We start from the raw sequence: 16373 nt of genomic DNA on the forward strand, positions 1-16373 counted from the left end.
TAAAAATAAATATTAAGATGTTAAGCTCACGTAACGACAATAATGGTGAAAGTTAAGAAGGTAAATTACAGCTTATATTGCATTTTTTTTATTTACATAAAACTTAACATTTCAATAAAATGCCCCCAATCTCATAGCTACTGTTTTACTCAAATATATTTTTGGTTCCAAGAATAGTTTGAAAGGAATTAGAATTTGTAGGGTTTGGAATATGAAGAAACTGAATTTTGTCATTCATATGGTTGGCAAGTAACAACAATTGTTCAGTGAAAAAGGTATTTGAGTAATTTTAATGTTTGAATTCAAAGGCCAAAGGATTTTCTGGATTCCAGTGTAATTTAATTCCATACGTAAGATTGGAGTGGAACTGAATGCATGGAATCTGGAAAAATAAGTATGAAGTAAGAATTATTATACGGCAACTGTAACGATGGCTTCTTCTCCTCCAGTAACATCTTCCATTGACATTATTTTCTGACAGAGTACCTGTGCAGGTGCTTAACCACCAGCTGCTGTGAGGCGTGTGCTGCTACCCGCGCCGCCTGTCAGCTCTTTTCGGCTTCCGCTGTCCCCCCTTCCCCCCTTTTCCCTTCTGATTTCTGCCTCGACATTGCAACCTTCTTCAACATTTTTGTTTGTGCATGTGCCCTCTTTTCTTCCACTTTAACCTAAAAAAATCCCAACTTTAATTAATTCTACCAAATTTCCTTTCTTCGGTTATAATTAATTATTATTATTATTATCGTAAATTTGAACATGGAATCAAATTCATCTCTATTCTTCTCATTTCTACCTCAAGTTTTGCTTCTGGTGAGTTTTCCATGCTTGAATTTTAATCTCTTTGTGTATAAATCTGAACATACATCATAAATAATGTTCATAAAAAAATATTTAAAAGGTGAAATAGTAGTAACATTAAAAAGAGTAAATTACTAAAATCGTCCCTATGGTTTGGTCAAAAATTTCACGTTTGGCCCCTAACTTTTCTTTTGCACTAGGATGGTCCCTGTGGTTTGATTTTGTTGCATTTTTTGTCCCTTGCATACATAAAATTAGGGACCAAACGTGCAATTTTGACCAAACCATAGGGACGAAAAACGCAACGAAATCAACCATAGGGACGATCCGAGTGCAAAAAAAAAGTTAGGGACCAAACGTGAAATTTTGACCAAACCATAGGGACGATTTCAGTAATTTACTCCATTAAAAAACAAATAAGAGTATATGACCATTTTACCCTTGTGTTTAAAAACACATACTTGCATTATGCTTAGATTCTCCGCATCTTCTCACGCCTCGTTGGCCAAAATGTCCGTTTCGCCCTCCATTGCTTTCTTTTCTGTGTCCTCTTTACTTGCCCAAGCCACAATGTTCATCTTTCCAAGTTGTACTCCTATCTATAAAGGCTGCTTCCGTGTTGGGACCATTTTCCCTCATCTTGTAGGCAATAACACCAAGGGTGAAACGTTACAAAAACACAATGTTTTATATTTAACATGGTATACAAGAAAAGACCATATAAAATGGCCAATTTGCCATCAGTTAATCTTGTGCTATGGTGAAAGTGACTAATGATTAAATTGTGATATGCAAGATTAAAAGGAAAAAAATGATATGAAATACCTGTTTTATCCTTGTTTGAATTCGTTCCACATGATGACTCTCTGGTTTGAACTTCTTTTAAATCTTTACTTTGAGGACACAAATCGACTGACTCGCTGAGTCCACTCGCCTGACCAGTTACGGGGTCATGTTGTGTATATGTTCTTCCACAAGTGAGACTGTGCGTTCATAGGCCTTGTTCACTCATTCCATGACCACTGTATCAATGATTACCCCTGTTTTGCTGTTGTACAACTTGCTTATTTCCATTCCATCTTCCCTTTGAGGGAATGGTAGCAGACAAACTTTCTCACTGAACCTATAAACTTCAACTTAAGCATATGTCATCTTTGTGACCTTCTCCAAGTGAAACAATTGTCACTCTCAACAAAGGATCTGCATGTTCAAAAACCACTCCACAACAGTATGCCATGCTTTAGGTAATCAACAGTCCGACATTTAGACTTGCTTATCACCTGTTTCATTTCAACAACTATTTATAAGATTTTAAGAAAGGAAGCATAGATTGGAAGAATTGTCACTTACAGGATCTAAGTTTTTGTTTCCTGTTGGATATAAAAGAATTGTTGGATAGCTACTTATAACAACAACCAATTGAATAAACAAAAATGCAACCTGATACTTTAGGAAAACAAAAATACAAAATGTAAAAGAATGCAAAAGGCTTAAGCTATCAACACACAGAGAAATCTAAGGGTCAAGCTTCAAAGTAAATTCAAATACAACAAATTAAAACTAAAATCAAAATCTCGAGGGATCAAATCCATTAATTAACAAAAAAATTGTTACTAACTTTTTTCGATTTCAGGTGAGTTCGACGGGAATGAAACGAAAGCATAGAAGCCTAATTAGTTGCTTACCTATATTTTGCCGATTTCATGTTCAAACCTATCTGAAACAGAAAAATTTCACAAAACTAAGTTACTTCAATCATTCTCCTAAGCATAAGCGAGAGACAATAGTAGCTAGCAGTACCTTTGCAAGTGAAAATTCAAAACCGTTATCGATTGTAAATGAACGGACGAATCAAAAACCAATGACATACCCAATATTTTCAAATAAAATCAATAAAGTGAATGTGGATACCTATTGAAGCTCTTTTAACGGAGACGATGGAGAGAGGGGGAGACTTTGATGGCTTGAAATCTATCAAATTCTTGGTTTCAATCATGGGTTTGAGGTCTCTTTTGTCTTTCCTACTATACGTCATCATTGACTACATGTCCAACCACTCAAAATCAATTTTAGGGCTTTCTTATGCGATTGGGTGTGGTAGCGCTGGTCTGACATCTTCTTCTCCCACCAGTGTTGATATCAAATGGAATCGACAGCAGATGGCGTCAAGGCACCTGCGGTGGGGAAGCTTGGTGGCTGACTCGACAGAGATGGATGCCGGTGGCGCTGTAGCTAAATGGGTAAATGGTGGTTGTATATGGAAGTAGTGATGCTTCTGTATACAAAGAGGGGTAAAAGATCATAAGCTGATGAAGTTACTAGAGACAAGGAGGTAAAGTAAGACGGTGATTGAGGCGGTGGAAATCTCATTGGACGAGAATGGGTTGTGGCAAAAGTATAAAATGGAAAACCTTAGTGACAAAAATATGGTGGAAAGCTAAATTCGTAAAGTATACTGTTGAAAGATGCCATGCACTTTAATATGTATATATAATTAGCTAACTACAACCTAGCCATGTCAAAAATACTTGGATATCCAAATTATCCGCTTGATTTTTTTGGGTATCGGGTAAATCGGGTAAATTTTTTCGGGTAATCTAATTTTTTTTTTCAGATCGGCTAAAGGGTACGTTTGTTGGGTTTTGGGTATACCCAAATTACCCGAATTACCAAATTATTTTAATTTTTTTCGTAGAGATTGTACTCTGTAGCAAGTATTTGATCACGCTTAAACTAACTATCATTATTGTAAAACATGAATCTCTTTTATTATGGCAATATGGCACTAGCAATATTAAAATTACTTGTTTATATATCATCATGTTCTTTAAAACTTCACTGTTTTCTAGATTATAGTTTTTATTGCAATTAACAAACTCATTATCTTGACGAAACTTTAGAACATGACAAAACTTATGGCTACAATTATCTTGAACATTTTAAACTTTTAAATTAAGATCTTTAACTATTTGTTTTTTTAACATCTTATTTGATTAGATTAAGTTGTTAAAAAATTACTTGATATCTCAGGTATTATTGACTAAAAAATCTCAATATTCAAAGCTTGAGTAACTTCGTTTATGCCTTGTTTGTTTATATAAACAAGACTAATAAAGCATGACCTATTTATTTTATTAAATTTATTTTCAGGTGAAATTTAAAAAAAATTTATATATTTCGGGTAATACCCGAATTACCCAAACCCGACCGGATACCCGAATTACCAAACTCGAATTACCCGAATTTAATTTGGGTCGGGTAATGGGTATTTTTTTTAACATGAAAACCCGAATTACCCGAAACCCGAAAAAATTACCCGATCAACACCCCTACTACAACCAGCAAAAAGATGATCAATAGTCTCGACTCCATCATGACAGATGAGACATAATCAACTCCACCATGATACCATTGTACGCAAGTCTCTCTCTAGTGAGGATATTATGTACGCAAGTCTCTCTCTAGTGAGGATATTATGTAATCGAATCCTCCAAAGAATAATATTAAGTTTGATGAGACCCCATTTGTTCCATCTACTCTCCACCCCACCTAAAAATAACAAGTCTTTGTTCCGATACACATGAGCAGAAGCAACAAAAAAGTCGTCAGAAATATCAAGGAGCCATCCCAATATATCTGGAATTCAGTTGTTTGTTATTTACCAAAAGACTTATAGCCCATCAGTATTAGGTATTATCCTCCTCTTGAAGTTTGAAGGTTCAAGTCCCGTTGTTGACATAGATTAATTTAAGGAGTAGTCTCCAATGATCATCAATGTTTTTTCTTTCACATTATCTCAAGTCCTTCATCACCACATATCGAAGTGTGTTTTTTTCTTCTGTCTTGCCTTTCTCTATATCTCGCTTGAAGAAGGAGAAGTGATGTTTGCATTGGTATTTATAAACAATATTTGTGATTAGGTGTATCCATTGGTAATATGTCTTCAATGTGTTTGCATTGGTATTCATTTATTACTTAGGGCGTGTTTTGCTTCAAATTGTTTTATTTCAAACGATTGTATGAGTTCAAATCAAAGAATAACACATGTAACTAATTCTACATATCTCCTACTATAAATGTATTTTTTGTAACCTAAATTGTTAATTCATGTGCATTACAACATTTTCTACGGTTTATATTAATATTTTTGGGATTAGCATTAGGATATGAGATTGAATTTTAGTAATTCAACAAAAAAAAAACCATCATTTATCATCTGGTTTATATTTAATAAGTTTGCCAATAGCATTTCGAAAATCTTGGTGCCCCTCTCATTTTTTGTGACTATACAATAATATTTAAAAACTGATTTTTCTATAACGATTAGAGGAAAAAAAGAGAGAACTACCGCTATCTTATGAATTTTTTTTTTACCTTGAAGAAATATTTAATATCAGTGTACCTTTTTTTAATCTATTTTTATAGTAATGTGACTTATCAAGAAATAGCAATGTATATTTTTATTTATTATCTACTTTTTTATTGTTATTACTAAGTTTTATGAATATTTTGTAGCTATATGTAATCTAGAGATAAAGAAACAATAAGGGCACAATCTCAATGCCATTCTCCTATTCAGTCAAATGTAAGAATGAAGACGGATAAAACTTGGTCATATGCAACTCTAGCTGTTTGATCAGAGGAAAAGGCATACATAATTTTTTTGTTAAAAGGTTATTCATGGTGATCATAGATAAGAAACATTTTGTTGGTATTAAAGGTACTCTACATAACCAGTATGTTGATGAGGAAGAGTAAACATAATTGCGAAACATTAAAGCACGATTTGTTAAATGGGGAAAAGGAAAGTTATATCAACTTTGCATCATTTCTTTACAAAAGCTATGTGACTATTTTCAACCCGATTTTTAAATATGTAATGCAAAATTAGGAAAAGTTATATGATGTGGATTTAGTTATTATTTTATGGTTCTATGATACATGTGTACCTATGAATGCTTGTAATTCGTCTTATTTTCATCGTATGGTATACAACCTAACGAGTATTGGAGAAAGATAAACCACTTTTTATCTTTAATGATCTAAACGAAAGTTGTAGTATTCGTTAAACTGAGAATTTTCATAAAAAGAATGTCCAAATCTGATTTCGTATGAAGAATTTATGATTTTTTTTAAGTTTCGGAATAGCAGTAGACAGCTAAAAACAAAAAATAAAGATCGAGTGATTTTTAGCCGACACAACCTAAACGAGAATCGAAGGTCTCGTCAATAGTAGTACAACGGTAAAAAGACAGACGGAAACGGACATCGAATGAAGAAGTTATGAATTTTTAACGGACTTTTCCTATCCCGCCTGTTAAAAATATAATAATAAAAATAAAGTCAAAACTTTCCTAGCAAGCGAGTTCTGAACATTTCCCAAAGTAAGTTCTCTTGGTCATACTCATTGAGAGCTTTGAATGTTCCTTCCCACCAGACTAAGGCTTCTCCGATGAGCACTGCAGAAGCATAATTAGCCTTGTCTTTATTAACCACATGAGAGATATGGATTACTTTTTCTGTGTTCTAGATCCATGTAAGAACAACAATGGGATTAAGAACACCTAAAAACTCCTTAGCACCATTACTCTTGAAAGTTTTGAATGAAGGACGTCTCGCCTCTCCTTTTGAAGATTCTCCGGTGACTTTCTCTTTTCCTTTATCACCATTATTTTCGTGTTCTTCGAGAGTCTACCGAAAAACACCAGTAAGTTTACCCAAGAGTTGCTCCTCATGAGGGGATGCTGCAGTATTTACTTCATCAGGACGAGGATCTCCACCCACTTCTGGTGTATGGCTACCCACTTGTTCAGCAATTGTTCCGTAAATTTGAAGTAATATAATACTTTAAAATATTAGGATTTATCATTACCTAATACTTTACTTAAATCTTTCGTATGGTTTGTATCCATATACTTACAATGAATCCGTTCATATATTGAACTTCTGACGGTTTAAGTCTAAATACCAATCCGTGGTATTTAGTTCACTTAAACTACTGCTCTGATACCATGATTGAAAGACCCACACTTTCATATGATTGAGAGGACCACTTTTAATAAAACTTAAAACTACATCATATTACTCCAAAACATGCTACATGCATATTCATAAATAATATTTTACATTGATAATTTGATTACAAAAGACTGGATACAAACCGACTATTAAGAACAAAGTATTATATTTATTACATAACTACCCATGATATTATAGTTTTATACAACATGAACACTAATTACAAAAGTAACAGGATTATCTATTCACAATCTTCTAACAATATATGTCTATACTGGATCCTTATTACCTGCAATGTTAAACACTGAGAGGGATAAGCAGACATGCTTAGTGAGTTCAATAATAGATACAATATAATGTTATGTCATATATATACATCAATATGGCAGAAGCAAAGAGGAACAAGGAATAACAAATGCATATGTGATTTATGTGAGAATCTTTCCATATCATTCAATGATTTGATTCAAAGATATACAATCAGTGAGACATAACAATTTCTGTAAAGTCCCGAAAAACAGATCTACCAATGATCAAAGAGAATCACAGATGCAAACACGAATTAATAAGCAAATATAGAACAAAAACCAAGCTTGCATACGCTTCAAAGCTATAAAACGTCTGATACAACTTGGGAGAATACGAAAGCATCAACAACCAACGAAGTCTGACACAACACCCTATTTAAAGACTCGACTTACAACCGTAAAGTGTTTACGGCCATAAGGAGTTTACGGCCGTAAACACATCTTGACCGTAAACTCATGACAAAAGACAATCTTTCTATACATCCACTACTACCAACTATTATGCCTAGACCAAACCACTGTACAGGTTCTTTCAATCTCCCCCTTGGTTTGGACTAGCTCGGCCCCATTCCTTTCTTTACCAGCATGACATCCATTTGGCCCATTGCGCCATTCCACATCTGCTTGCTCAAGATCTCTGCAACCATCCTGGTATACGCCTTGGCTCCCTCCTCATAGATATCTTCAACCACTTTGATCTGAAAATTGCTTAGGTAATGAATATCCCACTTCCTGAACTGCAACAGGTCTCTTCGATCATACAACCGTATGCACCCATTCTTGAGCTTAATGACTGCACCACAAGTACTCTCATCATAAACCCAACACTCCATAGAACCGAGCGATCCATCTTGATAACCTTTCGCATACGAACTCCGTTTTCGACGTTCTTTATATCGACGTGTAGGTGAGATTATGCTCTACAACTCTTGTTTAGACTCCATTGGATAATTTTGATTTTTTTTAAATATATTATAAATATATTACTTATATATTATCTTTAGTAGGTCGGGACCGAAAAACTCCGTTCGAAATTCATAACTCCTTCATCTGAACTCCGTTTTTGTCTGTCTTTTTATCGTTGGACTACTATGGAAGACATCTTCGAATCTCGTTTAGATCACTAAGGATAGATATCTATCTACCTTAAATTCACTATTTACGTCGCGCTGGGTCCCCGTGGGTCGTGCCGGTTATGTCACGAAATTTCGACAAGTCATAACTTCTTCGTTATAACTTGGATTTTGGCGTTCTTTATATGCACGGAAACCTTGTGAAATATACTACAACTTGGTTAACATTAATCCTTCTAAATAATCTTCCATCAAAAAGTAATTTTTGATGCTTATCGTCTCTAAATTGACTAGCCCGAATCTACGGGCGTTACACTTAGTGTTGAGAAGAATAGTGGCATCATGTCCTCTTCATGTTGATAATGCCCTATTACTCCACCATTCACTGTTATGAATGCAAGGAGTAACCATCAATCCAATGAGTCTTGTTTTCATCTACTGACTTATAATTCAATAAACCCTCGAATACCCTTGTTTTGATCTTGTCAACATAATGGTTTCATTTGAGCCAATTAACTCATTGGTTACAAAGACTATTCTCTGCTCATTTCTTGCTCTAGATGAACATAAAGTTTGCAATCCATTTGAAGCACCTCAATGATTAATGGTCTAGTCATTTTTGGTTTATAGTAAGTTGTATTATATTTGCTCTTGCCTATGTTTTCTTTTATAGCCAGTCTTAAGCGATAGATATCTCAAAGAAAGGAAATTAATTAATGAGTATTTATTTCAAAAGATATCCTTTTGGTGATTCCACTTGAAATATTTTATTCCTTTATGATTCGTCTAACAAAAGGCTATGTAAAGAGCCTCTGAAAAAGGTGTATATTCCTTTTCAACTATTCTTCTTTATGTTGACTAGTTCCCATGCTTTTATTTCCTTATTTGACTAACTCTTTTGTTTGTATATTATTTATTATTTTGTCTTTGTACTTTTTCAAAAGGAATTGACGATGACATTTTATAATTCAAAGATAGTACTTTTGATAAATAATCTCCCCTAGAAGCTTGCTGTTCTATGTGCCTAAATCTCTCTAACTATCTCATCAGTTGAGACCATCTGCTGAGATAACATTATGTTACCCTCTCATGCTGATTGTCTAGCATCCTCTAAACTGTCTAAGTGGGATTACTTGGTCCAAATAATTTTTTTTATAGAAAAGCTTTGGTGTTTGTTCTTAGTTAACTATCTTGCCTAAATTTGTCCCTAGAAGCATGCTTGTTGTATGCATCAAGTCTTTTGTTCTGCTGAAACATTAAGCAAAACCCAATTACATACTTTGATTGCATAGTCATCAATATAAGGGTTACTTATCTGGTCCTTAAATGACAAAGGGTTATTCATGTCCTTGACCTCCTAAACTGAGGTATGAGATTGTACCATTACGAATTGACGGTGAATCTATGATTCTAGACTTCAACTAACCCTATGATGCAAGGGTAAAACCACTTCTTGCTGATGTTTATCATTGTTAATGATTCATGTTGATTCCACCTCAGCATGACAAAAAGCAATCCATTCTCTAATTTTCTTCTTTTGCATATCATGATTCAGCATATGAAGCCTGACGCTGATGAGAATTTGAAATTTTTTTGCCGATGGGTACATTTCATACCAGAATCTATTGCACGCATCATACCACTCTTGTTTTTTTTTTCTTTTAATAAAAGTGATTAATGAGTCAGTGTATGAAACCACACGCTGATGAAATCTCGCAATACAATGCAGTGAATGGTAGTTTAAGCCTACACTATCAGGAGACATCACAAATGTACTGGATTACAAGTTACAACTCTGATTCACTGATCGCTTCCTCCAAATTTCATATTTGTTGTTGATGTAAAAAAAAGGGAGAAACTTCCAAACTAGTAAGTGTTATTGATCTGAAGAGAAGCAAAATCTAAAGGGGATCCAAGCTGATAGCTGACATCAATATCAATGATCAACGCTCTATTAGCTCATCATCTATTTGTTATCATCTGTTTGTTCGCTGCAACTTATAAATGCTACCTCTACTGCTGATAATTAAAATGTGGAGTTATACATTACACTTTCTCAGGGGGAACATTCGTTAAAGTTGAAGAAGATAAAGTTTCAATCTTAATCTCAGGGGGAGCACAAGCTGAAGAAGTTATTGAATATTATTTTTGACATCATCAAATAGGGGGGGGGGGGGGTTGTAGTATCACACCTTATGATCGGATGAGTCAAACACTCTACACGCTAACTGTCAACGCCAACGTCACCATCGGCACCAGCGCCTCAAGTCTTATCAACGTTAACTTATCGTTATATATTCTAATGTAATCTTTCTATATTAGGTAATGATACAAATATGCAAAGAATAGATAGCATATCTGATATCTTTGTGATGAGCATCGGTTCTTAGTATATATTATATACAATCCCTTCAATCAAGGGATATACTTGTATATGTTAGTATATATTCAACATTAGGGGGAAGCACTAATGTGAATGTCTTGGTGACTGTCTTTGCGAAAACTCGTTTTCTTGGTGAAAGACATTTTGGAGCATTCTTCGTGTTCTTTACTTTTTCTATTCTTTATTTGCTTAGCTTAGTTTGTTCTTATTTTTCATACTTGAAGTGTATTCGATCGATAGGAATCTTAACTAAGCTTTATGCTTACCCTCTTTTTCCCTAAATCTATGATTTCAGGACTGAAAGGTATTGATGATGGCAATGCGTGACAATACACACTGGCCGAACTCTAAGATTTTGGGTTTTATACTGATGTTTTGGTTAAAGACTTAAATGATCTTTGTTTTGGGTTTTTTTGGAAATTTAAAAGATAGTGAACTAATGGGTTTGGTTAATGAAATAATTTATTTAAAAGTTTAAATTTTACTAAAATTTTTGTGATGTTACAATTTGTCATGAACCCTCCAAGTTATCGTCTCGGAAACACGTCACGAATGAAGATTTGGACGCGTCACTACCTACACTAGTAAACATTTTTCCACATATATTTTTATTCCAACACCCTTTCCAGTTAATTTGCCTCCTTTCTGTCAAACAATCTATTTAATATGTAATAACAACAATTTGAAGGATATAAAACACATTTTGTTGTTAATAATATCAAAACACAACTCAAAATAATAAGATAAGTTACGAAATATGAATAAAATAGGCTTTTACTAGTCACTTTGATTTTTTTTATGTGACTAAATGATAGAAAATTTCATGGAAAAAATAAATTAATGAGACTAAATGTTAAATAATTTAAAAAGTAAATGTTTTTTTATAGAACGCTTATGCATATAATTTAATTGATTAACGATCTCTAGATTACAATCAATAGCCACTTTGAAATATTTTTGTTATGTTTGAATGATAACAAATATTGTAGCTAACAAGAATTTCAGTTGCTAAATAGACAACCACTAGGGAAGAATCCCGTGTTGCGGGGTTGGATAAGCAAAAGACATTCTTCAGATGAATTTCAACATAACGTCATGCAAATTGCTTGTTGACTTATCTGGAGTTAAGTTAGCATTGAGAGAGAAAGTGTAGAAGGATTAAGTGATTAACAATTGGAAGTTGATATTACACAACACACACCACAAAACTTTTAAAATTATGATATATATGATTTTTACGCTGACCAAACAAAGAATCAAACTAAGGTTATGTGGTTTTGAATTTATATGCTACTTGAATCTCTGTTAATGAAATGGCTACCTATAATAAAAAAAAAGAATAGATATGTTTAAATTGTAAAATAAAAAGAACATAAAATGTGGAAAAGGAAATTTCATAAGATGTGCATTAACATTCCTCAAATAAACCATCTAATTGAAAATTTTGTAATTGGAAATATTACTATTAGAAATGGTTAAATAAATGCAAGAAATAGCAATGAAAATTCATAAATATAACATATGTTTATTATATTTATGGCATATCCTACTTTAAAGAAATCTAACATATTATAGGAATACAAAGCAAGTTTATGTAGTAATTTCAAGGTACAATGTCTTAATAAGATTAAAACTGAAAGTACAATGCTATTAGGGGTAGATTAGTAAATTTTGACTATGCTTCCTTTCAACCAATAATGCATCATATATCATTATAGCCCCTTGGAGCAAAGATTACACCTTGTACCTATCTTGTCATCAGCAAATTATAAATTAAGCTAATGTCATTTAACCTGATAATAACAAACTCCATTACCTCAAAATATCTGAAGAATCCTTAGCTCATATCACGAACAACAGGAAATCCCATATCAATTATATTCTCAGTAATATATGTCATATATAAATGAAATCTCCATTCCTGTAACCAAATTAAAGTAACAATATTATAAAACCTAACAATATGAACAACAGAGAAATTATAAAAAGAAAAGAAAATTACCTGATATCTTCTTTTGTGGGACTCTCTCAAAATGGTTAACTTAATCAATATCTCATTCACCACTTTTCTTGGACTCTTTTACCCTTATAACAAACGATGATCACAAAACAACAAATGTTGCCTATAACATAAATGTTGATGTGAAAATTCCATGTTGTCGTAAATCAAATTTGAATATTGAAACTTACTATTAGGAGGCTCAGTAGTAGATAACAGACTAAATACATGTGCTACAGAAGCATCCATTGATTCTACATCTTGATATGCATATTCAGATAGGTCACTTACATAAAACCCTAAAATCCATCATACGTAATTACATATTTACCCTTGGGGATACAATTTTATATTTTGATAATAAAAAAAACAGTGTTATCAAAATTTAAATCATACATACAGTTGTGGGAAAGCCACCGAATAAGATTAATGGTTGAGAAGGTGAAGTGGGGCATATCCACTTGATCTAAAAAAAATAAAAATAAAATAAACATTAAATAATCAAGGTTAGAAAGAGAAAAGGAAAAGGAAAAGGAAAAAGGTTTTTTTTACCAGAACCAAGAGAAGGGCAATAGAAATACAGCCACCAAGAAAAAAACTTGCAATTAAACCCTACCATCAAAATGTAATGAAAATCAAGTTCCAAATAAAAAAACATGATTTGATAATGTATAACTTGTCGATTTGATGAGTTTTTCTATCCCAAAACAGATATATCCTAATATACCCATTCAAAGGGGTGAGAGAGTATCGTTAGATTCACTTCATAATGAAAAACCTAGTTATTCTTGTAATACAAAATTGCCATTTATGCTTCTGGTTTTACTACTTAGGAGCTGATGGATATATCTTGCCAAATTGTGTATAATCTAATAGCGAAAGTGTTTCGTATCAATATCCAAACTTATCCATTGAAATCTTCAAATGAAGTCGAATCTCGGAATGTTCTGAAATAGAAGAATTCTGCTCGTGTAATATGCCAAATTGAAATAGAGTGAGATATTCCTTCAACCGATTTAGGGCTACCTTGAGTCCCTACGTTGGAAACAATAGTAAGACAGGGAGGAAACAAATGAAAGAAAAGGATGAATTTTAAGAACACAACATACCTGGAGAAGGAGTAAGACGATTATGCCGACAATGTGAAGAAGAAGTCATTCTAACCATAGGAGTCGACGAAATTACCAAAAGAAGTGAAAATTGAAAGAGGGATAAGAACTGAGAAGGAAACAATAAGCCTAATAGAGATGGAGTTGAAGGAACCCAAAACCCTTTGCTTTCCAGGTAAAGAAAATAAGAATAAACTGGGGGTATGAAGTCCTTGGAAGTGAAGGGAGGGTCAATGGTGGTCCGGTGGGGGCGGTGAGCGGTCGATGGTGGTGCGTCGGGGTGGACCGCTAGTGGCGGTGCCGACTGAATATGATAGTGACGACCGAGAGAATTTGAGAGTGTGGGGAGAAATCGGTTCTGTTCGTCTGGTAGTTGTAAATCAGGATATATATATATATATATATATATATATATATATATATATATATATATATATATATATATATATATATATATATATATATATATATATATATATATATATATATATATATATATATATATATATATAATAGCCAAAAATGAAAATAAATTCTGTCTAAGATTGTAAAAAGAGTCAAGGTATTAAGAGTTTAGGTTCTAATAGGTTCTACAAAAATCACATTTAAAGAAAGAATACTCTTTGCGATATTTACAACTTGAGTTTACAAATAATATATCTGCTTGAATTAGAAAAAAAAAGTCACATTAAAAAATATATAAAATATATTTGTCCAAATGATAACATGAGATCATATTGAAAACAAGTTATTGGGGGAGGTGAAGTGAATAATGACCATAATGACAACCACTATTATAAAAAAAAAAAAAAACTTATAGGACCCGGTTATTTCATTTAAATAACCCGGTTTTGAACCGGGTCCTAAAGCCAGCGAGACCTATGTGGAAAAAGGAATAGAACCCGGTTTTAAAACTGACTCCTATCTAACACAAAAGAACCCGGTTATTCATAAAACCGGGACATATAAGAGAAACATAACCCCTAGTACTTGATCATATATGAAGATTGTGTCGCGGTCCAACCATACAAAATCGGGTCATATATGTCTAAAAGAGTCCGGTTCCAATCCCCAAACCGGGTCATATAAACATTAAATATCGATCGGTTCCATTCAAATAACCGGGTCTTTTTTTAGCCTTCCAAAAACCAACTATAATCCCAAAAGCATGGTTATAAGAATTAAATTGGTGACAACTTTATTCAAATAACCATAATATAAACAAAACAATGCATAAAAAACACAAACGGATACTTGCACCCAAAGCAAACATTCAAAACAAAACAAAAATTATGCATTGATGAACATGTTAAATAACCAATCATTATAGTCATCGATAAAAACATGCTTAAGTGCTGCTAAAAACTACTTGATTTGGTCATTTACTACTACATAAAACTTACATAAATAAATTCAAAAATAAAATTGTTTCCCCAGGTGTATAATCAAGTGTTGCAGCTATCCTCCAACCTCACTTAAAAACAAAACACAACAGCTATCCTTCATCCCCACTGAAAAAACAAAACACAACAAATAATTAGTTTTTTGTCTAGCATTTTAAAAGAGTTGAATTTAGCAAACAATCGTCAAACTAAAAGTAGGATGTTATAAAGATTAACAACTAACCTCATATGCACTTTTAGACAACCACATCATTCATAAAAATTTTCAGAAATTCTCTGGCCCATGTAGCAACAGTTGTAACCAACGCCTTTTCGTCAAATGCAGTTTTCTCATTCCAAAGGGTACCAAACTATATGAAAATAAAATTAAAACTACTAAATAACGAAACAATTTGTTTCTTGCTTTAGAAGAAAAGATTTTTTTAAGAAGTACTTACTCTACTCGGAAATCCATGTTGTCTGTTCAGCACAAAATCAAAGATCCAATTCATTACATAATGTCCACTCAGCTCACGTTCCAATACACCAGCTTGGTTGCACTAAAATTGTGATAGAAGGTAAACATAAATAACAAACGAGAATACATCTAACTAGTGGATAAGTACTAAGATAAATTACCTCAGTGAGCTTCCATACAATTGAAATTGTGGTTGTGGCTGTGGTTGTGGTACCGGTTGTTGTTGTGGCTGATCATTCATCATCTTTATTGTAGATGATTTGCAAATAGCTCAACCACCTACCTGAACAGATTACAAAAACAATTCAACATGATATCATAACGCTTACTTTGTCGTTTGATTGATATCTATATGTAGTCAGGCTAGTAATTGTATGGCTGTGTAACTAACCCATGAGCTACATTATAACAAACTCGTTTGATTAATATCTATTATGCTTTTTCTAGAGCCAATTAGATGACAGGTTATTTTAATTACTTTAAACACAACATCAAATCAAATCAATATATACAACATAATCAGCCATTTAATGTTGTATTCCTATAACACTATTAGTTACCAAAATATAAACATATCTAGTAAGTAAGACAATAGAATAAAAGAATAGCATCAACTGGTACAGATGGTATATATAATTATAATGTTTTGCTGGAGATGAGATACAATTCACAATGCTTACTTTGTCGTTTGATTGAAACAAAAGGCCTATATCCTTATGATGATGAGGAATGGTTTTGAGTTTAAAAATGAAATATCTTATCCCATCATTACAGGGGCAGAACATGAGACATGAGCATTAGAACTGTAGGGGCCAAACAGTGAAA

At 33.1% G+C, this 16373-nt stretch overlaps 1 protein-coding gene and 1 long non-coding RNA gene across 12 annotated transcripts; both read right to left on the reverse strand.

Annotated features, from left to right (window-relative positions):
• Nucleotides 1-212: 212 nt before the first annotated feature.
• Nucleotides 213-3130, reverse strand: LOC145094029 (uncharacterized). 5 transcript variants are annotated; one of them, XR_013703188.1, is made up of 6 exons: nucleotides 2599-3130; nucleotides 2484-2515; nucleotides 1624-2078; nucleotides 1260-1437; nucleotides 794-853; nucleotides 213-668 (listed from the first exon to the last, which is right to left on the reverse strand). It is a non-coding gene; the product is annotated as an uncharacterized LOC145094029 (long non-coding RNA). The 5 variants fall into 5 exon arrangements; XR_013703189.1 differs by having other exon boundaries at nucleotides 2484-2511; nucleotides 2710-3129; XR_013703187.1 differs by having other exon boundaries at nucleotides 2710-3129.
• An 8412-nt stretch (nucleotides 3131-11542) lies between these two features.
• Nucleotides 11543-14057, reverse strand: LOC145094030 (uncharacterized). Of its 7 annotated transcripts, none has more exons than XR_013703194.1 (7): nucleotides 13689-14057; nucleotides 13132-13614; nucleotides 12980-13045; nucleotides 12771-12878; nucleotides 12583-12665; nucleotides 12397-12501; nucleotides 11543-11698 (listed from the first exon to the last, which is right to left on the reverse strand). XR_013703194.1 is itself a non-coding variant. In XM_079032286.1 (6 exons), exons 2-5 carry the CDS (start codon nucleotides 13235-13237, stop codon nucleotides 12639-12641), a joined length of 345 nt encoding a protein of 114 aa, XP_078888412.1. In that variant the 5' UTR covers nucleotides 13238-13614; nucleotides 13689-14057; the 3' UTR covers nucleotides 12150-12501; nucleotides 12583-12638. The 7 variants fall into 7 exon arrangements, 1 of the variants encoding a protein (XP_078888412.1); XR_013703193.1 differs by lacking the exon at nucleotides 11543-11698 and adding an exon at nucleotides 11729-11901; XR_013703191.1 differs by lacking the exon at nucleotides 11543-11698 and adding an exon at nucleotides 12150-12327.
• Nucleotides 14058-16373: the final 2316 nt, after the last annotated feature.

Source organism: Lactuca serriola, chromosome 3 (genome assembly GCF_051521515.1).
Source record: "Lactuca serriola cultivar US96UC23 chromosome 3, Lser_US96UC23_V15, whole genome shotgun sequence".
In the NCBI taxonomy this organism is placed as follows: Eukaryota; Viridiplantae; Streptophyta; class Magnoliopsida; order Asterales; family Asteraceae; genus Lactuca; species Lactuca serriola.

Bases quoted from the DNA above. Each gene is read 5' to 3' on its own strand.
- LOC145094030 (XM_079032286.1), bottom strand. From the start codon at position 13,237: ATGTTTTTTTATTTGGAACTTGATTTTCATTACATTTTGATGGTAGGG. The intron at 13,046-13,131 runs GTAAAAAAAACC...TATTTTTTTTAG, and splicing joins TTGCCCTTCTCTTGGTTCTG to ATCAAGTGGATATGCCCCAC. The intron at 12,879-12,979 runs GTATGTATGATT...GATGGATTTTAG, and splicing joins TCGGTGGCTTTCCCACAACT to GGTTTTATGTAAGTGACCTA.